Source organism: Dermacentor andersoni, chromosome 11, assembly GCF_023375885.2.
Source record: "Dermacentor andersoni chromosome 11, qqDerAnde1_hic_scaffold, whole genome shotgun sequence".
NCBI lineage: Eukaryota > Metazoa > Arthropoda > Arachnida > Ixodida > Ixodidae > Dermacentor > Dermacentor andersoni.
The window spans coordinates 104969849-104997474 of NC_092824.1; the positions used below are offsets into that span (position 1 = coordinate 104969849).

General features: G+C 43.2%; 2 protein-coding genes across 4 annotated transcripts; one reads left to right on the forward strand and one right to left on the reverse strand.

Moving 5' to 3' along the window:
- Positions 1–354: 354 nt before the first annotated feature.
- Positions 355–19931, reverse strand: LOC126539232 (ubiquitin carboxyl-terminal hydrolase MINDY-2-like). Of its 2 annotated transcripts, XM_055075279.2 has the most exons (10): positions 19643–19931; positions 15788–16035; positions 14774–14920; positions 13778–13884; positions 11914–12104; positions 10159–10301; positions 9341–9507; positions 6572–6691; positions 1837–1987; positions 355–900 (listed from the first exon to the last, which is right to left on the reverse strand). In XM_055075279.2, exons 2-10 carry the CDS (start codon positions 16028–16030, stop codon positions 886–888), a joined length of 1284 nt encoding a protein of 427 aa, XP_054931254.1. In that variant the 5' UTR covers positions 16031–16035; positions 19643–19931; the 3' UTR covers positions 355–885. The 2 variants fall into 2 exon arrangements, with proteins under 2 accessions (XP_054931254.1, XP_054931255.1); XM_055075280.2 differs by lacking the exon at positions 6572–6691 and having other exon boundaries at positions 19643–19930.
- On the forward strand, positions 1496–27626 carry mRpL28 (mitochondrial ribosomal protein L28). 2 transcript variants are annotated; one of them, XM_050186019.3, is made up of 7 exons: positions 1496–1585; positions 17225–17305; positions 21903–22155; positions 24558–24701; positions 26207–26339; positions 27371–27407; positions 27486–27626. In XM_050186019.3, the coding sequence occupies exons 2-7, from the start codon at positions 17271–17273 to the stop codon at positions 27568–27570; spliced, it is 687 nt and encodes a 228-aa protein (XP_050041976.1). In that variant the 5' UTR covers positions 1496–1585; positions 17225–17270; the 3' UTR covers positions 27571–27626. The 2 variants fall into 2 exon arrangements, with proteins under 2 accessions (XP_050041976.1, XP_050041975.1); XM_050186018.3 differs by lacking the exons at positions 1496–1585; positions 17225–17305 and adding an exon at positions 20176–20436.

Sequence of the window (27626 nt, forward strand, 5' to 3'; positions counted from 1 at the left end):
CTGTGTTAGCTTCCCTAGGGGTTTCTGTATGTTTTGTTGTTTCTTGCACTTAAACACAAATCTCGGCTTCGTTGCAAACAAGTGTTGAAACAGTTCAGTATAGTTTGCTATTAAAGAGAACAATGAATAATATTTTAGGACTAATTGCATCTAGCTTTTGATACAAAGGTCTCAGCAATCGTATATTACCGATACAGGTTTGACACGACACATATGCATCAAGCACTTTTTTCCCTGTGAAGTTGATGTTGGTTTGAATTGTAATCAGGTACTACCCTTCAATATCGATCACAGTATGCACAATAGGGCACTGGGCGTGCAGCCGACACGAAATAAGTGTTTGCTCCAGAAAACTGCGCATCAATCATGGGCTTTAATAATAACATCAACGTGATACAAAGAAATAAAACAGGTAACGGCTCTGCTTGCCACGTAAACAACAGCATTTTGCCCAAGAAACCTTGTTGCTAACCCACATGTTATTTATACATATATATATATATATATGTAGAGCGCCATATATTATCATACTTCTATAATTCGAGGTTAGAAAGATGTGCACGGCACTGCAGCAACGAAGCGCCGCGTCCATCCTGGCTAAACAGTCTTTTTCTTCGGCATTCTCGACGATTGCAAGCTGCCAACAAAGAAGGAGAGGCCTTGTCCCCCTTTCCCACACAAAAAGTCTATTAAGCTGGGAACTGTTGGCCAGTCTGTTGAGTCCCATGTGCATTGTGCTGGCCAAGTTTCCCAGCGTAATCTCAATTCGGGAGGTGACAATGTCCCTGCTTGTCCTATGTACAACGCGTAGTAAACGGCACTGGGAGGAGGGGGGGGAGGGTGTTTGCATTCTGGCATGATTTGCATCGGTGTGAGGAGGCCCACCTACAGGATTGTACACTGAAAGAGAGAGAAAGAGAGAATGGGACGCCATCACATTTAGGTCCCAGGTGACCTGGTCACGGAATCTACAGTATAGCACAGTAGAAGCTCGATATTACAAACACTGTTATAACGAAATAGTACTGTGGAACCTCAACATACTGAACAGTGACAAAACTAATTATCGGAGATACCAAAGCACATTAATATGGTATTTCAATATAACGAATGATTGGATATAATGAAGTAAATGATTACGGTAGAACCTCTAATAACAAACACTCACATAATTAATAGATCGCATATAACAGTGAATATCAGATTGTTGGCCATGCTTAATTTCAAGTAGTATTCAGCTACTATGATGAAACTGAAAATGCAGGATCCTACCTACATGTTACCAGTTATAGTGAATCAAATATTATACTCGTGGTTCAATATATACTATGCAAGCCAGCAGCGAAAAGCTGAAATGGCCACTAGCGTAACTTCAAGTGTACCTCTGTATGCTTAAGTCATCAGATGAAAAAATAAATAAAGGTGTTTCTAGTAGGTTAACAGTAGGTTAAGATTAGGGAATCTCGGGCTATAACGAAGCCCTACATTATGGCATCTCTCACAGCTGAGCTGCTTCTCCAGGACACCGAACCTCGTCTATCAATCAAGCAATCTAGGACATCTCTCCTTATTTACCGCTCCACATGTGAGTAATGAATATGTTTTTTCTGGAACTTCGTGCTTTCTAGAACATGCCTTTCCACGACAATCGCTCCACCATCTGAGCTTAACCAAGAGGCTAGCAGATTGCAGTGCTATCCCAAGTTCTTCGACAAGGCGAAGCACAAGGACTGAAATATTGCAAATTAGTTCCTTGGAGGACCACAAAGTGGAGAAACATCTTCATCCAAGTTGCGAACTTCCGCAGAACTAACTTGCCATAATCGATCAACTTACGTCTTTCTTGGACGGTGGGCTGCTGTTATTCTGCCTTTGCCGCACTGTTGATTCGACAGCGTCCTGCGCTGATCCTGATGCACTTCGTGCGGGGGGCCGTGACAATGCCCTGTGGTGCTCTTCTTCCTGAAGCTGCTTGGCAAGCTCCTCGCTGCAATGTTCAGAAAGCAGCATCCATTGAAATGCACTGCCGAGCTATCTATCAGCCCTGCTGCGGGCTACGACAGTCTAACAGAATTACTCAAGGTGGACACCCGAGAACAATGATTCGAAATTATACTCCCGTTTCATACTTAGCAGGCAGGCAGTGCGGCAGAAGTTACGGAAGTTGGGCAGTCGCAGAAGCCTCAATCTGCACACTTCGCCGTACAGTTACTTTATCTGCAACGCCTTACGCGAAATAACTATTACAACTTGTGGACAAAAAGGGTGCATGCTAGCACCTTTGTTCTTCCACTGTTTGACACATGATGTTTTGGTCACACCTACAACTGGTGCAGTGTGGCTGCTCCGTGCCACTCTCATTTGATGGTAATTAGGTTCAGATGTGTGATGCCTTCCATGTAGTAATTACATCATGTCTGCTACATAAAGTATGAAACTTAATATGGCATCGAACTGCATGATGTATACCTATGCTATCTTTCTTTACTATATGTTGCACTTGTGAATGCAAGCAGGGAGTTCAAAGAGTTGCCTGCTATGTATGAAATTGAGTGCAGTATCTTGTAAAGTGAAGTAACTACCACCAGAGAGGCCAAGGAAAGCATAAGAGAAAGGTGCTATTGAAGTGTTAAAAATCAAGTGCAGTGAAATTTCAGTTTGACTAAATTGGTTGCAAATAAGTAATATATATATATACCATTAAAGCAATCTTGACAAAGCTGCAGGGCTGGTAACTAGTCTCCTCACCAAAAATATACTTTCAAACATTAAGTAAATGCCAGCACCTTTATGACCAGAACAGGTGGGTTGAAGAGGGTCACTTTCATTTCCAAAAATTTCTTTTTCGTCTTCACCCTTCAACATCTGCAGAAGCCTGTTGCATGCATGGATAAGGCAACCCTGTTCAGTCCTCACTCTCACTCTTTCTCTCACTGTGATAACAGTTTTGCAGGACATAGTTAAAAGACTGCATGACCAGATCTCGCTTTTACTGCTGCTGTTTCCATTTGTCATCTGTATCATAGCGACACAGTAATGGCTACATGTCTACATAATGTTTATTACTTGCAGGTCTGTGTATTTGTGTGTGTGTGTGGGGGGGGGGCAGATCCTTGGCATATTTTTTTAGTTTGGCAAATTGCCTTAGCATTGCTTTGTAATCAGAGAAAGGACCGGCCCTTTTTCTGAATTGTAAAACTAGCTTTCCGACGAGGACAGTTTGTTGTTAATATAGCAGCATTGCTAACTTTCTAAATTAGCACATATACACATAGTCAGAGCATTTTGTGAGATGAAGATGTGGCCCCTCTCACAGCACCACTTGCCACAGCCAAGTGCTAGCAGCCTGTCAACATTCAGCTTCAATGAATGGTTACCAGTGCAGTCAATAGTTTGGAAAATGTTCAGTGTGGCAGAGCAGCCACTGGAGTTGGTAATTAGGAAGGGGATTCACTCCCTCATATTTTCCCATATTGCTGAGTTGGTTTCTCTGGTGTTTACATTGTAGTGAACACAGAAACATGCAGCATCAGAAAAAAGGGGGAAAAGAGAAAGGGTCATCTGGCATGTGACTTTGCCACATGCCAGAAAACACCTTAGTGTGTGGTTTGAAATTTGTCACATTGAATTTAACGGAAAAAAAAGAAGCACAGCTCAGCTGGCCACAATATGCTGCAGTTGCAGCATTTCACAAGAAGTACATCCTTAGTTCAAATGAAAAAGAAAAAGTTGCGAAGTGCCAAAAATGACTGCACTGCAAAGTTGCAAAGTTATTTGAGCACTTCTTCGTCAGCTAGTCACTGAATAAAAACACTTGTAGCGAACACAGAAGCATGCAAGCTGAAAGTTGTGTATGCAATCTGGAATGCACTACAAAGGCATATAAGTGAGAAGCTGGCCACAGTGTGCTGTTATTACAACACATCACAGGAACACTTCATTCCAAGTGAGAAAGGATGTGTGTTAACATAGCAGGAAAGCCACATGTTTGTAGGGAAAATGGCCGATTCTAGAACAATGATATTAGTCTTCATGGTGGGTATGAACATTAAACAGGCGACCTCTATATCCAGGTCACAAGAAAATTCAGATTTCTTGCAAGTTTTTCATTCTGAAAGCTGAGTGCAGCTGTAAATTTAGCAAAACTACGTGGAGGTCTGTAGTTTGTCCCAAATTTCTTGCCAAGTACTAATTGTTTGAGGATACAGAAATGATGAACTTCAGAGGTAGAGGGCAATGCCACGTATTTGCGCGTCTGATTTTCATCACACGGCAACCAAAGTGCATTTTGCATGGTGTGTTCTATACATATATAGATTATAACAGAGCTATGGATCACTGTTCATGAATAGTAACAATTAAAAAAATACACACATACACACGTACGACCATGCACACCAAATCAGACACAAAAATCTAACAAATAAACAGTGACAGGCTGAAACAAGATGATCAACCAAAAGACCCAAAACCAATGCTACAGAATGGCAAAACCAGTGACACGTGTAGCCACTACATAAGCAGCCATGAACCAAGGCAATTGTGAACTAAGAAAATCGTGAAGAAGGCTGGCATGTCATTTTGGTGCAGCATAAAACAACAGCACGGACTACACAAACTTGCACACGGGTGACATAGAAGCAATCGACTAGAGCGCTGTCAGTCATTACTGCCAGCCCAACCCTTGTCGACATGAGCAGGTCACCGCAAATTGGAATCTTATCACCACCTGCTGCTGGGCTAGTTGCCCCTTACTTGTTGCATAAAAAAACAAAGAATGGTATGAAGTAACAGGACATCAAGGAGCTCTTTCCTGTCCTCTCATTACATCATATTGTTTCGTGTCCTTTTATACAATAACAAGTGAGGCCTATTGGTGGAGTAACACAGGACAGAAAGTTTAGAACAGAATAGACAGGACATTTTAGAGCGATGAAACAAGGAGAGGACAAAAGGAGTGTTGAGTTTTAATGTCACGTCTGTGGTTACGAGTACTAATGGTGAAGTGAAGGGCTGTGGATCAATTTTGATCATCTGAGGTCTCGTTAAAAGTTACTGCACTGAAATTCGGTACACCTGAATCAGGAAAGAAACACCACTCAGTTTGGTAAAGCCAGTGTTGCGACAATAATCGGGATGTGAAAGCTGCCTTTAAAGAATGAACCTCACCTTAGCATGTTATGCTCACCTTAGCAGCGCTCACCTTAATGTCACCTTAGCATTTTATGCTAAAGAAGAAAAGATATTGTGCTATGTTTAAAACATTTAGAAGTTTTGAAGAAACTGTCATGTCAAAATGTGAATGCAGAGTTATGGTCTAAGCATATACTTTTGGCTTCAAAAGTTTACGAGGTACGGTATCTCGTAAGAAGCTGAATATTTCTTGAGCCAGTTAATGCATCCTGGATTTCATATTTGCTAACTGTGCCAGGTTATGTGATTGTGATTCTGTTGCACTTTTTTACTGGCTGCAAGGTAAAGCTGGGATGAAGTTCAGGTTTTCATAGAACCCACACCCAGTAAATTTTTATGCCTACTGCACATGTTAGGTTTAGGCCTTTAATGGAATACTGGGACAGAGCCAACAATGGCAGTGCCAATGGTGGCAGCTTGTGACAATGAGATTAACCAAATCATATGCACCTCCTCATGTGTTAAGCAGCTGCTTTGTCAAATGGATTGCCATAAGTGTTCCTGCAACAATGCCAACTTATATCTTTTTTTCTTGCCATGAAGCGCCGTGCAACAGAACATTCCAGCACATTCAGGTCGAACATAGCATCACAAGACCGTGGCTTAGTCCCATTACTCTAGTAAAACAACAATGCTTAAAGGGTATATGTTCCATCTAAAACCTTCGTTCCATCTTGAATACATGGGTGTCCATGTCTGGGGTCAGTGTGAAATCTTAACAAACTTGGCAGCATGTGAGGATGTTAATGTAGAAGACTCGCACGTGAGAAATTGAAAGGAGCCTGAACATGCTTATCGCTTATATTCTTTGAAAACTGCACAAGCTGGCACATGGATCCTTTTGTGTGCACATGTTGAGACCATCATGGATGTCACATAGTACAGTTTCAATTTTTGTTTGCTGTTTTTTTGCTAACTCGGAAATCTCATTCAGTTATTTGAAAACAGCCATCTTGGACATGACAAGAAGGACTCGTAAACTTAAAACAACCATTAGTGTAATGTGAACAAAATCCGACGGCTTGCCCTGAGAAGCATTGGATGCAGCACCAATGCCAGCCATGGCCAACATAATCCAATTCCAAACAAATGTACTGCCATCTAAGACCAACACTGGACCTGTGCTGGCACGCAGGTCAGGGTTAGCTTAAGACTGAATCAACATTGGCCTTCTTTCCCGAGTTGTTAGGGGGGCCTCGCAGGCTGAAACAGGGCTAATAGACCTTTCACAAATTGCTCGGCCATAGTAAGGATGTGCAATGAATTGAAAATCTCGTGGCTAAGCGCTCTGCCCGAGGTGAGGTCAAGCCAACACGTGCTCATGTCGAACAAGGGCGACACATGCAGCGTGGCGTGCAGCCGTGCCCTCTACGCTTACTCTGCACGGATGGCGTCGTGGCTGAGCGGCTCGACTGGCCGGACGAAGGACTGCAGAGTGTCGTTTTTCGTTCGCTCATGGTGCACTTGCTCGTGGTGCAAGCTTAAGGCAACCAGGTAGCTGCAAAGAACCAGCGCCAGCGCCCTTGGCTCAGGCCTCGTCGACTGGGCCGCAACACTCGGGCTACCACTCTCTCGCTCTAGCACAAGTTACAAAAGCGCCACAAAACCTGTACACACCCTTGGGGAGCACTTCAGTCACTGCTATTGTTCGGCTGCCATGGAAATTCCAAGAAGAACACGTCAGCCATTTGTTTACCCCTTATTTCTGCTTCTTGTTTGAGCAGAAACAGATCGTAATGCTTCCTTAAAAGCAGCATACTGACACGACATTCTCAGTTTTTGATGAAGGTCCAAGTGCCTTTTACCTATAGAAAAAAGATAGGGCAAGCATCATAGCATACCAATTTACGACAAATACTAGTTTCAAGATGGCAGTTTCGGTTGCGGGGATCGAGGTACTTTACCGCACCTCGTTCCTTAGCTCGCGCATTGTGTTTAGCTCGATCTCCAGGAACCATCGCCACAATCGCGACATGGCGGACATGGCTAGCGCGCCGGAGCTAATTTCCCACGCACACCGTGGCTCTCCCTCCCGGGCTCGAGTCACTGTGCGAGCAAACATCGCCGGGACGCGCCCTGATTGGCCTCCCGAGTGGCAGCCCCTGGATGTGCTCTCCTCCCGAGCTCCCTTCCACTGAGCACTTCATCGGTGCGGCAGACGCTCACAGGCCCACAATGAGTTGGTTACGAGGGATCTTTGCTTCTGCGAATTCTCATCCTCGCGCTTGGTGGACCACTACCCGGTTAGCCCTAGCACAGCAGGCGCACATACTTGATCGGTCTTGCTGTGAGCCTTTGCCCCTAAGCGCCATGACTATCGCACTGTGATGCATCTCCACATGGTCTTGGTACCCAAAAGGTGGACGTGTCATGATGTCGAAATACAGACCATAGCTCCATTCCTGCAATGGCTGATGCAGCACAGCCAAAATAAGAGTGTGCACTCGCATTGAATTTTTTTTTATGAGCAATGTCATCATACCTAGCCTTAATGCTACTTGATGTCAGCAGATTTTGTGCTGTGTCATGAAATCACGATAATGTAGATGACACCAGCTCTAGCATTGGGAAACCAACATACAGTTGAACACCTTAACAATGAAATCGGTGGGGAAAGCTAAAGAATTTGCTTTCGCGTGAATTTCATTGTAGCAAAATAAGACAGCAGAGACAGGGAATCAGTCAAAAAATGAAAATTTGCTGTCAAAATCCCATTAGCCTAATTTGGCAAGCCTTGCTCGAGGCTATAGAACTGCACTGCTGAGAGCACAAAATGTGCCTCCTTTGTCGGTCAGTAGTGGCGGCACAGCCATTGAGTGGTACTCTTTTGGAGATACAATCACTTTCGTAAGATTTTGCATACAACTCTGCGCCAGGCATGGAACAAGAGCATTCCTCCGGCGCGTGCTGTTGCCGGTAGGCATCGATGCATCTTGTGCCAAGCGCAAAAGTAATCGTATTTCATGTCCCTGAAAGTGATCGACCGAGAATACAGCCCCTTCACTGAAATCCGTGTCCAGCGACGCTGAATCTGCAAGCTATGCCTGTTGGGTATTACCGAAACCAGCATTCAGGGGACGCATATTCTCAGACGATCACTCAACCATGGCAGCCCATGCTGCGGCTACCATCTCAAGCGCCATAAACAAGTCTACGTCCTGCACTTTTCTCACCTACGGAAATACCATCGTCAAATGTTGGCAGATACATGTAGCCATGTCATTTAAAATTGGTGACCAACAAACAAGATGGCGGCAATAATGTGTTTCCAAAGCACATCACTATCGCTTCCGGCACTTTGCTATTTCTGTAAACAAAAATTGTGCCGGCCCTGCAAGCTCGCTGTGATGGCATTTTATGCTATTTAAGTGGGAAGAAAATGCACCTGACCACTCCAAATGCATTTGAGTGTAAAAATGTTTTGCGAAACTGCTGCCACAAGAAAAGAGTGGGGCGCTGGTTCTGAGATCTATCCATGTTCTCTACACAAAGCACAGGAAAGTAACATTCAGTTAGATGCTGGAGCTATCCACTGTACGTTACCGTAGGCTCAAAAGCTGTTTCAGCGCACTTCTTCCTTTATCCCGAACTAAACAGGTCATTCTAATACCAATTCAGCTTCAACAGCTTAAAGTTGCATGTATATGTACAAGCATGTTGCATCAATGTGAGCTGAAATGACAGCTCACTAAAGGAAAGCATCTGCGGTATGCTTATGTCAATGTCATGTAAGAAAACATGAAGCAAGCACTGCTTTAAAATGTTTAGCCAATTATTTCAATCTTTTAATTGCACAGTGCACTAGTAAACAATCCAACAAACAAACAAGTAAAGCTGCAGTAACTATAGGGCTCTAGGGGCTATAAATATGGACAGTGAATAAATATGTGACCATCATGATATCAATACTGCCTATTTTCTCGTACCAGCAGAGTAATGGCTCTATCTAGCATTTGAAACTAAAAATGAAAAAAAAAAGGAAATGAAAGAAAGAAAGCATTTTCCAGAGGCAACCCGCCAGTTGGGAACAACACGTTCAGGTAACTCAGTTTTAGGGAATTTTTCAATACACTGTTCTAATACTTGTACACCACTTAGACACATGCTACCAAAATGCGACCCACACAGCACAAGAGAGTCCACTCACTCCCGATCGATTTGCTGCTCGGTGGTGAGGCATCGTGGCTTAGGCGGGTTGACGACGAAATCGGAATCCGCAAACTGGCCGTCACCCTCGACGTTGATTAACGACTCCCAGACTACATCAGGCTCGTTCAGGAAGCCCTGGTCCGTGACCAGCTGGTACAGGCGGTCCTGACGTGACGGGAGGACACAAAAATGATTAAAAGGCCGACTGCAATGAACTTTCGAACAGCATAAAAAGCCTGGTCTCTAATAGTAGTGTAGGTACAAATCGTACAGCTTCCATGCACAACTTTACATTTGCAATACGAAGGGCTCTACACAGAAAACAAACAAAATTAACCTTTTCCTTTTATAGCGAAACTCCAAGAAACAATACCATTACTATTTGCTGTAAATGATGGAGAATGCTGAACTTTGAAAAACCAGGCCACAGCCAGATGCCTAAGCTCCCAGACGGAACAGCACAGCCTGTGTGCACATTTCCAAAATCTGCATCATACCTGTTTACCACTAGGTGTCCACATTGTCTGCTAAGGTGCTATTCAAAGCGTTAATTTAAAAACTAAGTGACCAAGATATGCGTTAATACTTATTACTATACTACTCTCTACTACTTATTAATAATCTATATAAGGCCAAGTGAAAGTTTTTCATAATTGGCCTTCAAGAGTGAACCACAGAAGCGATATAAATGCCTGCATAATATTGTGTTAACAGAATAATTACGATATTCCAGCATAATGGCCATGTACACAAATACAACGCTCAGAAGAACTCACAATGGGTACAAAACTAACAGAAACAAACATGGTGACTTACCTTTCGCTTGTGCAATGTGATAAAGTGGTTATTCCGAAAGAGAACGCACAGTTCGTCTTCTGTAAGTGTAGAGTTCAACTCGCACAGGCCGTGATAGGTCAGCTGCGACGCTGTTCGCTCCAAGAATGCTTCAGCTAACAGTGCTGCAGACAAGAAACAGTAAAAATTAGCTAAAAGATACTCCAAGGCTCTCAGACATTTGCAGTGTACACTGGTACAGTCATAGAGAGATGAAATGCAAACAAGAAATGACAAAGTAGAACAATTTTTGCATGTAATAACTCAAGAGCGCAATCTCATAATTGTCGCCAAAGATGGTATATGCCTGCACTAAAAGTTCAAGTTAGAATCATGCTGACATTACATGTACTGACGAAAGCAGAAATGAAAGAACACGTTCTGGTTAGCCCTAGCTTGTTCGTATTTCAATTGTTCACAGCGGTACAGTGCTTCCACAAATGCCCTGCATTCACGAAATGAAATCAGCGTCTTGTAGCATAGGCCTGTCATTCTCATAGCAGAGCTGGTTTCCAACAATATACAGATAAACAAGGCGCTCATCATGCTAACCTTCTCATGCGTTCACTGGCCACTTATATTTCATAAAATACATACTCCTTTGTACACTTGCGACACTTTTTAGCTTACACTAAATGCTAAAACAATAGCTTTTATACTAATTAAGCTTTTGTTTTCTATTGTCTTGATCAGCTGCTATTTATACTTGATGCATAATTTCCTTATTACCTGCTTATACCATGGTGGATTTCATCAAGGAGCTCAAAGCTTCGAGTTGAAGACATGCTCAGATAAGGTGATAAAAGCACAGTTTTGAGAACACAATGGTCACACTGAAGTGCTTAGCTAGCACAAGAATTCACAATTTTAAACATAAAATGATAAGGCATTGCATCAGTGGTGATAACAAAACAATGCAAAGCAAGTACAGTGCTATTATCAGGCAACTTGTTTTGCCCCTTTTTATGAGTGTGATAGATACCATGCCCCTTGGTAGGCTACCATACCATACACACATCCAGTGACTTGCCACAAGCTTCGATAATAGGACTGAACAACTGCGCACAATAACAGCCACATATTTGCACTATGAAAAACAAGTATTTTACGACAGAAACTGCACAGGTTCCTTTGTTGCATAGTATGCTCAAGTAGAACTTGGAACATTGTATTCCACAAAAAGAATAGAATCTGCACAAATCTGAGTACCATGCCCAGTTCTCAGTCATGTCTCGCATACTTTATGCTAGAGAATTTTAGCTTTGAGTGCATGCTTTCCCATAACCATAATGCCGTGAAACCTAGACATAGAAAACAGTTTGTGATCCACAACTGCGTTCTGCTTGTCCGCTATTGTAGAAGGCTTCGCTAGCAAATGATCGTTGTAAAGCAGTCTTTGACATTATATTTTTTCCACCTAAGAAGAGCCGTGTCACCGAAAAATGTTGATAAGTTATAACACTTTTCCTGACGACAGCGCTGCAAGATACTATTGCCAGTTCAGCTGTTCCTGGCTATTTAGGCACCATAGTAACATGTGCACTGCTAATGGTGATTAGTAGTAATACACCAGTACCAGTAACAATAACTTGCAACAACACGTTGGCACTGTTATCATTAACTGACGACATAATGGTGCTAGTAACGGTAATGTAGTAATGTTTACGCAAGGGCTAAAGCTAATTATTCCTTGACAATCCCAGCCATGCTAAACATTAAGCATAAAACACAGCATGCCTTCAGTGACCAGCTCTGGCTTTGTAGAAGACTTGTTGATGATTATCCTTTCTACGAGCTGGTTGTAGCTGCAGTTGCCGACAGCTGCAAGGATTTCCGGGCACTCAGGGTCCAGGAGCCAACCATGATAGAGAGGAATTCGCAACAGGTCGAACACGATGCACTCAGGCGTGTACTCAAAGTCTTTTACACTGCAAGACAACAGAGCACAAGAGATTTGTCTTCAGGAGAGATGAACATTCTCAATCTATGGATTGCTGGGATTTTGTGATTTTTTTTTTTTTCAGCGGCTTATGTGGTTTGACATTTCCGGCCTGAAACCAATTTTGAGGGTTTCACACTGGTGAAAAATACATTTAAAGGGACACTAAAGACAAATACTAACTAGACGTGGACTGTTTAAATATCATTCCAGAAACCTCGCATCATTGCTTGTTTTGTGCCAAAAAATACTCGGTTTACGAGAAAATTGCATCTGAAGGGTCCAAATACCTCCATCGCAATTCAAGTTTCTCGCCACCCAACCGGGAAGTGGCGACATTGCATACACAATCACCATGCTTTGCGGCCGTCGGTGCACAAAACGGCGCCAGACAGACGGCGGTACGTTGTCTTGCACGCCATGCCATGGAGAAACCAAGTCATGACAGAGCAGTGGATTTGCCGCTGCAGCTGATTTCGGTCAAGTGGCATGGACAGTTCGGGCAACCCGCGACACCACATGGTAGTCCAATTTTCTGCTACTTGCAGTTTGTGCGAGTTTTGTGAGCCAGCAAAACCAGTGCAGCATTCTGCGATAACAAAACTACTGAAACGCCAAAGCACAGGTGGTGCAGAGTCGAGCGAAAACAAAACCTTTTGACTGCCCGAGTCGTTGTGAAGGGTAACATCAGACTGTTATTTTTCCTAAACATGAAATAGAACTGCACAAGTAGCATTTTCTTTTGTCTGATAATCCAATGGCATGATGTTTTTATAACGAGTGGCTGAGTACTAGTGACAAACTTTAAATGAGGAGTGCCTTCGTCATCAGGTAAGTACTTCAAGTGTCCTGGGCAAGTCTCTAATCGTGTCCTGCATTTACCTGAATTTCTCAATTACTAAGGCCCTGTTCACGTTAATGACGCCTCAGAGATTTTCAGGCACTAATCTATCACTTTAGCTTGACTTAATATTTGCCTTTTGTGTCACTTTAGGGGCACATGTTAAACTTTCCAATCAAATTTTTAGTACTGTCCTAGTGCAGTTTTCTGATTGACTTCCCATATAAACCGGAATACAGGTCAAGATATTTTCTCAAATATGAACAGCTACAGTCAACCGTTCAACCGTTATCTTGTTAGTAGTTTTTAGCACATTGTCAGTCGTCGTCTGGCCAATTCAAGGTCAAGGGTTGACCTCCATTTTGGGCTGACCTATAATCCAATTTACATGGCAAGTAGTGCGTGGCAACTCAAGTACTATATAATACAAGAGGCATTACATGTTTAAAGTTCTCACTGGTATTCAGGGCCCTAAATATGAAAGGACTGCAGTGTAGCTACCTTGATTTATAAAAAAATTGTCACGAAAACCATGATGCAACTAAACCAATTTATTACTGTGCAAAGTAAAACAAATTGTAGCTAAGGACTGTGGAAATGGGCATAACTTACATATATTAGAAACAGCACCACATGACTATCTTATGAAAAAAATAAATAAAACATTGTATGGCACTTTCGATAAGTGGCGACCAGCGCTATAAATAAGGTTAGGCCGTGAAGTGCATACTCTGAAATCGCAGGAGCCTTGGAAAAACATGGAGGCATGAATGGCAATTGCGAGAGTCACGGGAACAGAGCACAACAATATGTCAACTCACCCCGTAAATCGAACGTTCACATCCAACCCTGTTTGCAGCTTTGGCAGGATGGCGATGGCATCGTGCATGTTTTGTTCGTAATTTAGCTGCGCACTTTCCGGAATGTCCTGCAAGTGAAGCAAAGCAGCAAGAAATGGTCAGTGGCCTGTGTGAGGCAAAGTACAGTACAACCTCATCAATGCAGGCAATCAATTCAAAGAGAGGGAGAGAGAGAGAAATTCAGAGTGAGGAAATTACTCGAGAAAATGTTTGATACAAATGGGGCCCAGTTACACCTCTTACTACAATTGTATAAACCCAGAAACCCAATGAATCGGAAACTTATGTAGTCAACAGTTTGGTGAACATTCATCTGATCAAGTGCCATGATGAAGAAATTAGTGCGCTCATTGGCCAAGTGAATGTGTGTAACATATACATTCTTGAGACCAATACAAGTTCCTTGCTTACCACAGTGTAGTGACCATTGTAATATTCTTGTCCACCATGGACACCAAAGAACCTGTACAGACTCTCAAAGATATTTTCTTTACATCTTGGTCTAAATTTATGAGCAAGGAACTGCTGCAAACAGCTGCAAAAAGGAACTTTCAACAGCACAGGATACTGGGCACAGCAAAGCAGGACATGGCAAAATAAAGGTTCGTGAATGAGCGCAAGGTGTGAAAGTAGTGTAATAATTTCAACCCCCTGTCCAGGGTTTCAAATCTGTATCTGATAAAAAGCTAGGTTCTCGACTCTCTCTTTTGGCAGTGTCTCGTTCTTCATCTTTACTACAATGTGACAATAGTACCAACGCTGATGGTGGCAGTAATGAACCTACATAGCATCATACTTTACAGAGAAGAATGCAAAACTGCAATTATAATTTGTTTTACATCAGCTTACAAAACATACAACAGTGCCTCAGTCTGAGAGAAAGCCAAGTCAAGCAGAACTCGCACTCTAGGTGCTTCAATGCGTAGCCCCAAGTGTAGCATGGCTTCGTGCACCCACCTTCGGTATAGACGACAGTATGCAGTCCCCTAGATGCTCCATCAGCTGTTCAACAGTCACAACGTCGAGTGTGTGGGGAAGCTTGATGAGACCCTTCAGTGTGAGAACGTTGATGATGGCAATCAGGGGACAGGGCCCATTCTCGTTCTGTGGAACATACAAGAGACAATGAGCAAACTAAGTTTACATTTCGTAAGGTGTTTCGGTCAGCCTTTTCCAAGTGACACTAAAGGCAAATGTTAAAGGACTACTGGCACACGCATTTTTGAAGTCGTAGAGGTTCTACCGCATGCGTCTCGCACATAAGAGAAACACACTTAGCAAGCATGAAGATCAGGAAACACCTGTAGTTTAATCTGATGCTAAGGTTGGCCTCGAAGTGTCGAACCCGGTGTCATCATCATTTTCGTTATGGCATGGCACAGAGTGAAATTTGCCAACGTCGCGTAGCAATAAGCCTCGGTATGATGACTGTTTTCACACAAAATTAAAATACAGTTGACTCTCACTAATTCGATCCTCTCAAGATCGCAAGATTTAGGCTAATTATCTGAAAGGATAAATTAATAAACAGTGCCAAACCGAATTAAAATTTTTTCTCATTGCTTGAAGTAATCTGTGGTCTTTTTGCTCCTCACTCTTGAAGCGCGACTGAACCAGCGTGCAGCGAAGAGCATTGACATGTGTAAATGCTATCGCTTGAGAACTTGAGATCGCTTGAGAACTTGAGAGGAGTGCGCATGCCATGCAGCCTAAGCAGAAGAAAGGGATAAATCAGAAGATGAGTTGACATGTTGTCTCTCTGTTCTGAAGGCCTTCGTCTGTCCCCTACAATGAAACTTACTCTTTCTACTGAAAAAGCCATCACCAGAAGGATATAAACACTGTCAAGGAAAGCTGTTTTTGCCCCCACAAAAACAAGTCCACTTGTTTAAATTACAGCTGGAGCAGCATCCGCTGTTTCGACCAACATTTAGCGCATTTCCCAGACCGCATGAAGAACATGGTCCTCGCCTGTGTGACGATAGGTGTCTTCTGGTTGTTCCACCGGACCCACTTGATTTGATACACCGACTGCGGTGGCTGCTCAATGCTTGGACTGGTACATGAGGTTGTCGTCTCGGTCCGGCAAGCCGCTGGTGCCTGTGCCAGTGAAGCTGTGTCGCTGTTCTCGGTGACCAGTGCTGCTTCTGCGCCTGCTCCAGCTCCTCCAACAGCTGCAAGCTGCTGCTGCTGCTGTGTACTTGGTTGTTCCATTCTACCTGCAGGTGTTTGGATAGAACAAAAATGAAAACAGCCTTAGAAAATAAAACTTGAGGATTATGCAGATCCAATGCACATGTTGGAATCTACGTCATAAAAAGCTGTAGTGAAGTGGCTGATTGAATGTTGTACAAGTAAATGCGATGCGCACAGCAGAAGCTCACGTCCTGTTATTGTTCGCTGTTTCTGCTCAAGTGATGTGTCTAATTGTGTCAGTTTGTGTCTGTTTTCCAGCCTAGCCATATGTACGCTCGTGCAATCAGAATGCTTGTGCACAGCACTGGTCACAACTTTAATCTGGTGCAGTGTTTATCTCTATGCACAATGCCATTCACAAGCTATGCCGAAATGCAAACACCAAAACAGGAGGATGCACAGTGTCAGATATGCTAGAGCAGTGATGTTAGGAGGATGTATGGTGCTTGTTGAAGGAAGAATGGTGATCAGAGGTGTATGGAACAGAGTAGGATGACACACATGTAAATACATTTTAGGATTACACAACATTAGTCTCACACACCCATTCTGGAGGACTGCCCAAGAACGGGCACACACCTAGTAGCACATGGCCCAGTCAGTCCGAGAATGGGGCAGCCGAAATATTGCAAGCCGTGATCAGTAATGCTTGAAATTGGGCTAGTTGATGATTGATGATATTTGACGAGTTTCACGATTATTGAGCTAGCGCAAGGACAGGGACACCGACGCAATGAAGCATTCGTTTGGTCTTGTTTCTTGTGCACGTGTCCCTGTCCTTGTTCCTTTATGCTAGCACAAAAATTACGGAAGCCACGATCATCACTTTCATCAGCTCTTTCAACAAGTGAAACTGTTAAGTAGCAAGCTACAAACAGAATGTGTTTTCATCAATGGCCAAACTTGGTTCTTCAGCTCATGCTCCATGACATTTCAGTTCATCCCTGCCAACCTGCGATGTTTAAAAATTCATAAAGAACCTGCGAACATGACAGGGAAGAGGGAGGTGAGAGGCAGGCATTTTGTGAAGTTTGCTTTAAGCACACACATTTTATGGGATTCAAGCGCACTTTATCAATGATGATTTACCTTTAGACATGACACACAAGCAGTAGCAAACTAGGTACAGCAGAGGTTAACAAGCAACACATTATTTTTAGATCACAGTGACTTTGTTAGTGAAGCTGCTGTTGCTGTTTTTTCTTGCTTCAGGAGCTTCCCTGAATAAACCTGCTTGAAGTGAAAACCCCTTCAGGATATGACGCCTAGAGCTGCCGCAAGAGAGCGACGCAGGTATGGGGGGGTCACAATGTATTTCATGTAGGATTTTTTTTTTTTGCAGTCTTGGCCTGCTCTCTTCTTTGGCACATTTAAAACATTTTCGTGAACAGAATCGATCTTTTGTAAAACTTGGCACAATATTCTTAAAATCGTAGAACAAGCCCAAATTTGTAAACTTTACAAAATATTCGAGAGAGTTAGCAGGTATGTGAAATGAATTTATTCTCTTTGAACAAAGCATACAAGGAAGGACTAGCCAGGAAAGCTAGCGAAATAAGCTGCTCGAAGGGGTTGCTGCCCCTTTTACACAGCAGCCAACAGTGGGGAAAAAAGAAAAAAGAACTTCTTGCATAACAGCTTTTCCACACTATCACAGAGAATGAATTTACTAGGAATATGAAAATTTTTTGAAATACAAATAACACAGCTAAAATATAAATGCATTATGCATTTTCTTTTCACTTTGACCAATAAATAGTATAGGTGGCGGTCTGCCTTAATTGCAACTGTCATATTCAGACTACACCCGAGATACAAATAGCTTGCAGCAATGCTGTGCTGAAAAAACAATTTCCTTAAATCTGCACAAGGAGGGTGAAAATTCTGTAGGAGAGACAACAAAATGTAAAGAAGTGGTCTTCAGCCAACAGAGGAATCCACTGTTCCTTCCACTAAGAAGAATTGACATTTTTCATCTAGCATCACTAAAGGTGATGCATAACTTGTAACTTGTGGATGAAAGAGGTAAGTGTTGTGTCTTAGCATGACATTAAATAAAGTTTACAATGATATTCAGTTCCTATGCAAAAGAGTCAGCAGTTTAGCCCCCACAAGAGCCATTTAAACTGGGCTCTTATGGAATGATGTGCCCCTTATAGATGCATCAATCCATGGAGAGCTTGAATCTCGGAGTGTTAGATAGCGCTACTCGCTATTATGGCACAGCAGGAGGCAAAAGGATTATTAAAATGCAGGTATTGTTTTTCTTTTTTTTTTAATTCTTAACCTTCAGCAACTGGCTTCAATAGCTGCTGGAGATATCTGCAGAGTGGTTTGAAAGATTCAGACGAGGAGGTGTTTCAGTATGTCTGCACAGTACCTGGCCAAATGGTATTTGGAGGTTCTGTTGTGTTTAAGGGAAAGGCTATAGTTCACATAGAATTAGTTTGGTTCAGAAGCACAAGACGTTTCAAAGCTCTGGCCACAGAATTGTTTTATTATTCACAGCCAGAAAGATAACACATTCATGCTTGTAAAGAAACAATTTAACATGCCGCAGCTAGGTGCAAAAGTAAATATGTAAGGAGCGACTCTCTTTCTGAAAAGTTGTGCTGCTCTGGAACATGTTCACATGCAAAGTGTGAGTATACCTAAGATAAGTACGTGAGATTTTTCTTTATTTACAACATAACTTTAATTCTCATTTTTTTATGAGGTAACTGAGAAATATACACGTTCAGCCGTTGGAAAATCCCTGAACGGACCTAAATGACTAGTGGTGCAACATAAAACGGTTTAGCATGCATCAAACGCTGCAAACTTGCAGCTTGCACTTGAAGTACAGAAGATCCTAAACGCGGCTTAAACCACCGTGTCTTGCGAAGACTCCTCTATTTAAATGCGTCGTTGTGTACGAGACATGCACAACATTCGTCTGAAAGTAGAAGTGACGGCGCAGTTTCCAGTTTCAGGGGAGCGTAAACAACGCTCTAACCAACGTGGGCGCCAAAGTGCGTTTTTGCGCGCACCTGGCCTTACGTGACATTTAAAAATATTCGCAACGTGACAGTGCTTTTTTTAGACCAAAACGTCTCCGTCCGGAGTGTCATCAACCTTGAACGTGATTGCCCAAGCCTCATCACGTTTCTCAATCCTAAGTAAAACGAGGACTGAAAACTTCATCACACTGACCGCATGATAGCAAGATGCCGGTGCCCAAGCGGCAGGGAAAAAGAAAACAATCCCGCAGCTTTTGACGTTATGTAAAAATCGGTCAATGAAAAGACCATGTTTTGCACTCTGGTTAGCGTAGCAGTAGTAGTACTCGAATGTTACGCGCCTGCGTATGCCGAAGGTCAGAGCCAGGGTAGCGGTATTCACAAATGCCACAAACCGTTCGCCACGCCGCATTGCGTGCGCCGTCATGCGTTTAATTGGGGTCAAGCTTCTTAAAACAAAACAGCCGTAGCAAACGCTGACCCCTATTGCTTTCCCGATGTTTCATCCCATCGGTGGGAAGTTTCAGACGTTAACCTAATTAAGCACCCACACCTCGCATCACGATCAACGACAAGGTTCGTCCACGAAGTAGGACGTAATAGCAACAAGCGTGAAGAGCCGGCGACTCACCCGAAAACCACGATAGGAAGGCGATTTTTCAGGTGCATAAATATTTGACATTGCAATCCTTGTTCAACAGGTACGATGCACTCCCATGTCAATTTACGCGATGTTGCAGGGGTTACGCAGAAAACTCAAACGGCACTTTTGACAGTGTAGCACTATTGTGCGCGGTCGACGCACTCACACATGCAATAACATTGGCGTTTTCCGTCGTTTTAGCAAAGATCGGACGAGCTCTACGCACCACGACAGATTACACCAGCACTGGCTGGTTTGCTTTCCGAAACGAAAGCAGCCGTCAAATCGCAATGATCAGATTCGTATTTTGGCTTGAGAGTGGCGAGTCGTTTACGCTACATTGCCTGCAGATTCACTAATTAAGTAATATTGGCGTGCACTAGTGACGCTAGTAAAATAGCATTGCGTAAAAATGATACCTCCTTAGCAGTTTGATTTACAGATATATTCATGCTTTAATTAAAACTAGAAACGGCGAACTTCATAAGCCAAGTTTTCAACCATGAGCTTTGAGTATTTATTGCTTTTTTGTTGTTGTTAAAAAAGAAAACGGATCGCATGGTTTTTGCCGTACAGTGTACTGTGTGTTTGCACGTTCTTCGGCTTGTGTTTACAAAGCACCGGTAGTTCACCATGTCTGCTGGGAAGAAATTTGTGCCAATATTCGAGCGATTTCCTGCGCATTATCGCCGATTTCTCGAAGATATGAAGAGAAAGCCTGCCCCCGTGCACTACAAGCCTCCGGCGGAGAAATTCATCAGGCACCCTGTAACGCAAGAGATGTGAGCTTGCCGATCGGCGTCCTTAAGCGGTCTCTGGCACGAGTTCTCGCGAACCTTTACAAAAATGTAGTGCAGCGGTAACGGCGTTGAAGGGGGGCTTACACTGGTATATTTATGTGCACTCTTCGCATTGCGGCACTCGAGAAAGGTCTATGTATTTTCACGTGGTGGTGAGAGGCTGGATGCCTGCATCCACAGCTATGTCATACTATCCAAATTTTTGGAGGCCGTGGTTGATTTGAAAGGTGACCAAGAATGAATTCATTTACGAATTCAAAATTGTGTGCAGCACGTGAGTGGTGCCTCACGCAAGCAAATCTAGCGATTATTTTGCTCCCGTTGCGCTGGCTCAGTGGCTACGGCCGCACTGGCGTCTGCCACTGAGCTTGAGGTTGCGGGTTCGAGTTTTGGCCGCGGTGGCTGCCACATTCTGATGGAGGCGGAGTGCAAATGTGGTCAACATTAATCGGGAGCTTCCCACTGGAGTACTGCTAATAGCAAAGGCATGGTTTTAGGACCCAAGGCCCGACCAAATTTTATTGCGTAGCTTGGCTTTGTGTTCTGCTGCGTATGTATTGAAGCCAGTTTGAAAGAGCTTCTATTTTTAGCAGCCGCTTTTTACTGCCTCCAGAATTGCAGGTTCGAAGCGGCTGTACGGCGACTCCTCCCGGCTGTTGCGTTTAACTAAAAAAAAATGAAAAATTCGTGCCCTGCTAATAATATTTGCTAATAGTAACAATAATACTCTTTCCTAATAACCTTTGCTAATGAGCAACTTAATCTGTAGAAGTAGCTGAAGCTGCATGCGCCATCAAGACAGCATCGGAGGGCTAGATTTTGTGATTAGCAAGTGGGAACACTGTTCCTGATTGGTTGCTGCTGCTCTGCTGCTGCTGCTTTTGCAAATTTAGCTTGAAGCACTATGTGGCTACAGAAATCGCGTCTGCGAGTAATGCATAGGCCAAGCCTCATAGGCTCCATTCATTTGTCAATTTCAAATGCACGCCCAAAGAATGCACACAGTATCTCTGTGCTTTAGCTGTCATTCATATTAACATCCAAGAAAGATCTTTTTGTGTGGACAGAGACCAGGAGCGTGAATTGAATAGGGAGGGGACATTACAGGCAGTCGTGATGGTAGTGTCTCGTAAGTCGTGTTGCCCAGGTAAAACTTGTAAGAAAAGATGCATATACAGAGCTTGGCATAGGCGATTACTTTGTGTCTCCTTGTCAGTGTTCTTGTGCATGTTACCCGTGTAGCACTGAGGCGATCAAAATGCTATGGGTGGCTAGTAGTTGCAATGCGTGTGAAATGTTGGCTTCAGGTTGAGGCTTTCATTGTTTGGTCACTGTAGATCACTTTAAGCTCCAATCTTTTTGTTAACTTTTTGGCTTGTTAGCAAACCAGCTCCGAACAAGTAAATGCGTATGATCTAACCTGCTTGTCTTTACCTTGGCCCTTCCAGCATTCGGACTGAAGAGAGACCAATTCCTGTGGCATATCCAAGAGAGTGCCAAGAAGGCATCTGGGGCGGAGAAGGCATCGTGCCTGGCTATGCTCCCAACAGCGTAGGTTACTATGTCAAGTATTTTACTCCAGAACTGCGCCGGGTCATCCTCTACAGCGAGATCCTGGACAAGTACATGCGTGTCACAGTCACTGAGAGAACGATGATCCTCATCAATGAACACTTTGGCTTCGACTTGTACATTTTGAAGGTGATTATCTATTCTCTTCAAGTTCTCCCATGTTTCAGTGCACGTGCGCAGTAAGTGCACATCTGCTGATATTTGCTGTTTGTGTGTGTGTGAGAGAGAGAGTTTGGAACATTTATTGTTGCTGAACCGCTGGGCATTATTGTTGCCACTGTCACTGTGCCAGCTACTAGCGGCTATGCTGTTGATTATTCTGTTTGAGATAACAGATTTATTGCTGCATATCAGCCAAGTTCGGCAGTTCCCAAGTTCAGAAAAATAGCCACAAAATTATCAGAAGTAGCAAAAAACGAGCCAGTCTGGCTCCACAAATCGGAAAGGTAGCCACTAAAGTAGCCAAGCAGGAATAAATGGTTGTCACGGCTGCCCACACTCTACAGCGCTGAATGTGCCCATCAGAGATATGCTTTAACGGTGACTGGGTGTCACAATTCTGTCATGGAAACCAGAAGTATTATGTGTAGCTCGGTGCATGGTGTTTTAATGGTGTGAAACATGACTGTTAATTGTACTCCACTGTGCTTGTAATTGTTGTACTGAATTGCTGTTCTGAATATTGATTTAAGAAGTAACCAAGCTGTAGAAAAGCTGGAATCTTTCATCGCTAATAACCCCCAAAATTGGCCACTTTGGTGCAGAGTAGCTAAGCCTGGCAACTCTTCATTACTGGTTTCCACTGCTTATTAACAAGTCATAACCGTGGTCTCTGTTATTTTACTCATTTAGTGCACCACATCAGCCATTCTTGCTGAGATAACGCTTCGTACTTGTTATAGTCAATACTCATAATTACAGAGTAATTAGATGCCATTTTAGTACCCTGTCATTCATGTTGCGTTTTTTTTTTTTTTTTTTATATATAAACATGGTCGTCTGACTGACTGGGCTCCTCAAAGCACATGAACAAGTTGGTCATTGGTTGGTGTTACAAAAAAGGGAAGATTATTGTTTTGCCATTGATTAATAACAGAACGCAACACATCCAACATTCTGTCAAACATGGTAGCACCTTTGCCAGAGTGTCTGTGCGCAGCAATACTCGGCATGCCGAGCTGAAATAGAGCTGCATTCAGTATTCAGGGGGTTCAGTTTATTTGTAGTCTAAACAGTTATCATCCACTCAAGTCCATGGTGCTTGAGTGGCACTTATCTGCGCATTCCCTTGAGCATGCGCAGATAAGTTTTGTTGGCTTGACTTGGGGGCTAGAGGACCTGACTGAGCTGGAGGACTTGACTCAGCTAGCAAACTCAACTTCGCAAGGGGATGAGATAAGTCCACTTCTTAAAACATTGGTCCTTGGCTCAGGTTTCTCCTGTTGGTCATCTGAAGTCCGTGTCTTCCAGCGAACCTCTGTCTACTCGTAGCTCCATGTATGTCGTGCAGTCAACTACACGGTCAAGTGGTGATTTGCTGTCCGAACTGTATGCTCAACAGTGTTAGTTTTTATGGACAGGAAGCGTGACACAGATATCAATTCTTCCTGTTCTCAGCGATATATATGTACTTCTGCTCATACTGCCATGCGTTGTGTTTTGCCTTTTGCCAGTGACCATCTTTCACCAGGTTATCACTGTTATTGAATTATCAGTCGGCACAAGGTTCACCAACTAATCCAATATTTCTTGCAAGTTGTTGCCAATTCTATAATGAAAGACTGTTGTTCAGTCGGATTGCACGGAATATAACCTACTATGCCCATGTTTCTTGTGACTTATGAACAAAATGCTTTTTTTTTTTTTTTTGTAGGTCTGAATTTTTCAGCATGGTTACTGCCTCAGTGCAAAAGTTCTTAGATTATGGAAATTACCAAAATGTGGCAGGTACTCACAGCTGCGGCACTTTCCCTAGATTTTACAAGTGCAGTGGGGTGTTGCCGAGGGCAGGTGTACATTGCCCCTTGTTATTCTGGTGTGAATGCATTGGATGTGACAAAATTAAGATTGTTCTTTAGTAGTTCTGTGCTGCAAATGGTTTTGTAAATAGGGGTACAGTATTCTCACTACCGTACGGCAGTTTCCAGCCACTTGCTGCATATGTGGAAGAAACAGAAATAAAAATTTTGTTGTCTATTTTTTAAGTTTGCAAGCAGTTTTCTTTCGAGCACTGGTGTGAGAAGAAGTTCAGATAGACGTTTTCCTTAATTCGCAACTGCGCTTCTTTGCAATGCACATCTGCCCACATTGCCGGTTGTCATTCAAATGGGAACAAAGTGCCAGCTGCAGATCCTAGGGCATGTCTCCATTGCACGGTTTCGTGACGGGAGCCACGTCTACATTTTCCATGTCATAATACAAGGAAATTTTGCTTGTATGCGTTGCTTGCAAAAAAAATGTCTGTGCCGCCATTTGTTGAGCAAACTGCCTCGCACATTGATCCCACAGGTGGGGTGACAATTTTCTTTCAGACGCCAGTACAAGACCTGCACTCCCAGCTTGCACTTGATCTAAGGCGGAAAATGTTGCTGGCTTTGGCGAGGAAAGACTTGTACCCTGACAACCCTGAGAAGCAGAAAGAAATTCTGGAGAAGTACAAGGAGTTCATTGTATCAGTGAGTTGGCATGTTTCTTGCAGATCTCTTTCAAGGGCTCACGTTCACTAAAAAAGATTTAAAAAATACGAGGACACCTAAGCACATTTTATGAGTTGTGAATATGAAAGCATTAATGTCCACTTGAAACGCCACTGAGCGGTCTACAAAGTTATGAACTCCTCATGAGCAAGCGAGCGTGTTGAAATGCTTGGTCAATGCCTCCTAGGTGATGCAAGGCTGGTGCCCTTTGATCCGTGACGTCATGCTACTTTGCCTGACTGTCATAGAATCTAATGGGTACACTTGAATAAGCCATGGTGATTTTGACGTCACCACTTTCATCACACCGGGCTTGGCAATGGAAATTTCTGTCCGAGTATCATGATGTTCTAAAGCAGAGTGTACATGCCTACAATCTAGGAGCCGCTGGTTGAGCCCGCCGGGTAAGACACTAAGTCTGAGCATGTGGTCGTAAGTTCAAAACTCACATTCTGTTTTTTTATACATTAATTACTTTATAGTGATTACCAAGGCTAAGTTAAAATGTAGGCTAGAGCTTCTGCGGACAAGGAACATGCGGATAACACAGGCTTCCGAGAGCGAGAGTGAGATGGCTTCACGGCGATGCTCTCTACCCTCATGCAACCTTTAGTGACCGGCCCTAGCGTGTGTTATCTGTACTGTGTTCTACTTTATACTTTAGATTTGTCCTGTTGCTCTTCCTTTCATTCCCTCCTTCCTATCTTCCATTTCTGTGTTGCTGTCACCTCCCTTCTGAAGAGTAGGCAGCCATTGTGCCCCTTCCGGTGGCAGTTGCCAGCCTGCTCTTCGCTTTCCCTTTCCTGTTAATTGTGTATATGTGTTCAAAACATGTAACGCTTGGCATGGTACCAGGTGTACCCTTTCCCCCACTCTGCTCCATTGAGCGTCGCAGCCAGTGGGAATTTAGGTGCCGTTTCGCTGCTATAGACGCCGGCTTTTTCTCTCAATGGGCCATTTGATGCTTTTGTATCAAAATTTCAGCACAACCCATCTCACTTTGAATGTCTACGTTAATGCGATTAGCATTGAAGCAATGTAGCAACAGATTGTATTGCCACTGCCTAAGCGCATCATGTATGAGGCGTGTGTGCCGCCGGGTGGAGTCTTGTTCATTTTCATGTTTCCGCTGCTTCTTGTGGCAGTGGCCAATTTGGCTAATGCACACTTAGTACAGCTGAGCAGAATCTCGCAGATTATTTCTGGGGCACAGTAGATGAATGCGATAGTGTAATGATGATCGCATTAATGTCGACAGTCATCATTTCCTCTTTGAGCTTCCACTGCTGCTTGCCGGTGGCGCAAGCAGCAGTGGAACATGTAGGGAGCAATAACATGTAGGGAATAGGTAGGGAGCAATAACTGAACACTTTTATTTTTTCTGGGATGTCTGTGTAAGCTGTGGGCGATGCTGTGATGTGAGCAAGCCGTAAGCTTGCTTCAGCTTTGTCACCTGTCAAGTCCAGTTTGACATTCTGCTGCAGGAGGAAGAAGCAGACTGGTTTGGCCTGACACTGTGGAAAGCTGAGAGGAAGCTCATGGACTACGAGGACGCCCTCCCAAAGCCGAAGCCACTCAAGTATCAATTCCTGAACGACTTCTTGGAGGAGCTGAAGTGTGAGCACCGCTTTCTTCTTTACAGCATCTGTAGCTGCATGTTGTAACATTACATGGAAATCGTGGCTTTCTTGTTTTACTGCAGCAGTTGTAAAGGGCAACTGCAACAAAACTTTGTGCTGTGTAAAAAGCCCAGTTTTGTATAGTGTCGATATAGAGAAGCCTCTATGCAACTCTTTCAAAGTACGAGTAGATGCATCATGAAAATCTTGCAAAAATACACATTTGTGATAGGGTGTAAAACTGGGCGGGTTGGTTGATCTTCATGGTAAAATCAGTGCAAAAATACAGCAGCACAAGACAGAGAAATACACAGAACAGGCACTGAACTAACGACTCTTGTTAGTTAGAGTTGTTAGTTAAGCGCCTGTCCTGTGTGTTTCTCTTTCCTGTGCTGCTGTCTTTTTGCACTGCTTTTACCATGAATACATGTGTGATACTGGGGGGGGGAGAAGAATAAGAAGAAAAAGTAGTCATCATTACCACTTGGTAAATGTTTTCTCAAGCGATGTGATGTTCACCCATCTGCGACATAACTTGAAATTGCCTGCAGTGGACAACGCACGCAGTCTTAGTTTGAAGAATCTTGGATGGACCAGTGTTCTCCGCATGCTATACTGTGACGAAGACTATTGAATGGCATGGTATCTTAGTCCTTGCTCTGTTCAAAACTACTATACGGAAAAACAGAAATAGCAACAGTTGGAAACATCGTACCCTATAATCTCTGGAGGAATGATAGGGTACTCAAGAAACAGAAGTCGGTCTCTTGAGTGATCTTATTTGGCACAACATCACAACTAATAAATCTTTTTCCGCCAAATGGATACAGGTAGTTGTCTTCACCAGCATAGACATTATCCATCTAAACTGATCTAGTGTATTGCTGTATAGCGCCCCTTTAAAGTATCCTTGGGCCAAGGGCACAGGCAGTGGACTTGCTTGTCCCAAATTAATGAGAGTTTGAACAAAAGGTGTATTTGTTTTACTTTACTTCTGCATTTAATTTTACCTGCATTTTACTTCTGCAGTGAAAGAAGCGGAGAAGAAACAGCAGGAGGCGACAGCGTAAGTTGATGCTTGACATTTCACTTCTGAACTGTAATTTTGTATGTAAACTTAATTGGCCGTTTTTTCCCCTTGCAGTGATCAGCAAGAAAGCTGGGTCTCGAGACTTAACCCATTTAGGCGGTCACCGTCATCAGACACAAGCTCGCAGTCATCATCATAATTACTATGTTAGCCCACTTAGTCAAACGATAGTCAATTAATAAAGTATTTTGTTGA

Excerpts from the sequence above, each read along its gene's own strand:
- LOC126539232 (XM_055075279.2), bottom strand. The coding sequence starts at position 16,030 with ATGGAACAACCAAGTACACAGCAGCAGCAGCAGCTTGCAGCTGTTGGA. Across the intron at positions 14,921-15,787 it reads AGACACCTATCGTCACACAG|AACGAGAATGGGCCCTGTCC; the intron begins GCGAGGACCATG and ends TATGTTCCACAG. Across the intron at positions 1,988-6,571 it reads CACGACGCCATCCGTGCAGA|CGAGGAGCTTGCCAAGCAGC; the intron begins GTAAGCGTAGAG and ends TGAACATTGCAG.
- mRpL28 (XM_050186018.3), top strand. The coding sequence starts at position 20,288 with ATGTCTGCTGGGAAGAAATTTGTGCCAATATTCGAGCGATTTCCTGCG. Across the intron at positions 22,156-24,557 it reads TCGACTTGTACATTTTGAAG|ACGCCAGTACAAGACCTGCA; the intron begins GTGATTATCTAT and ends ATTTTCTTTCAG. Across the intron at positions 26,340-27,370 it reads CTTCTTGGAGGAGCTGAAGT|TGAAAGAAGCGGAGAAGAAA; the intron begins GTGAGCACCGCT and ends TTACTTCTGCAG.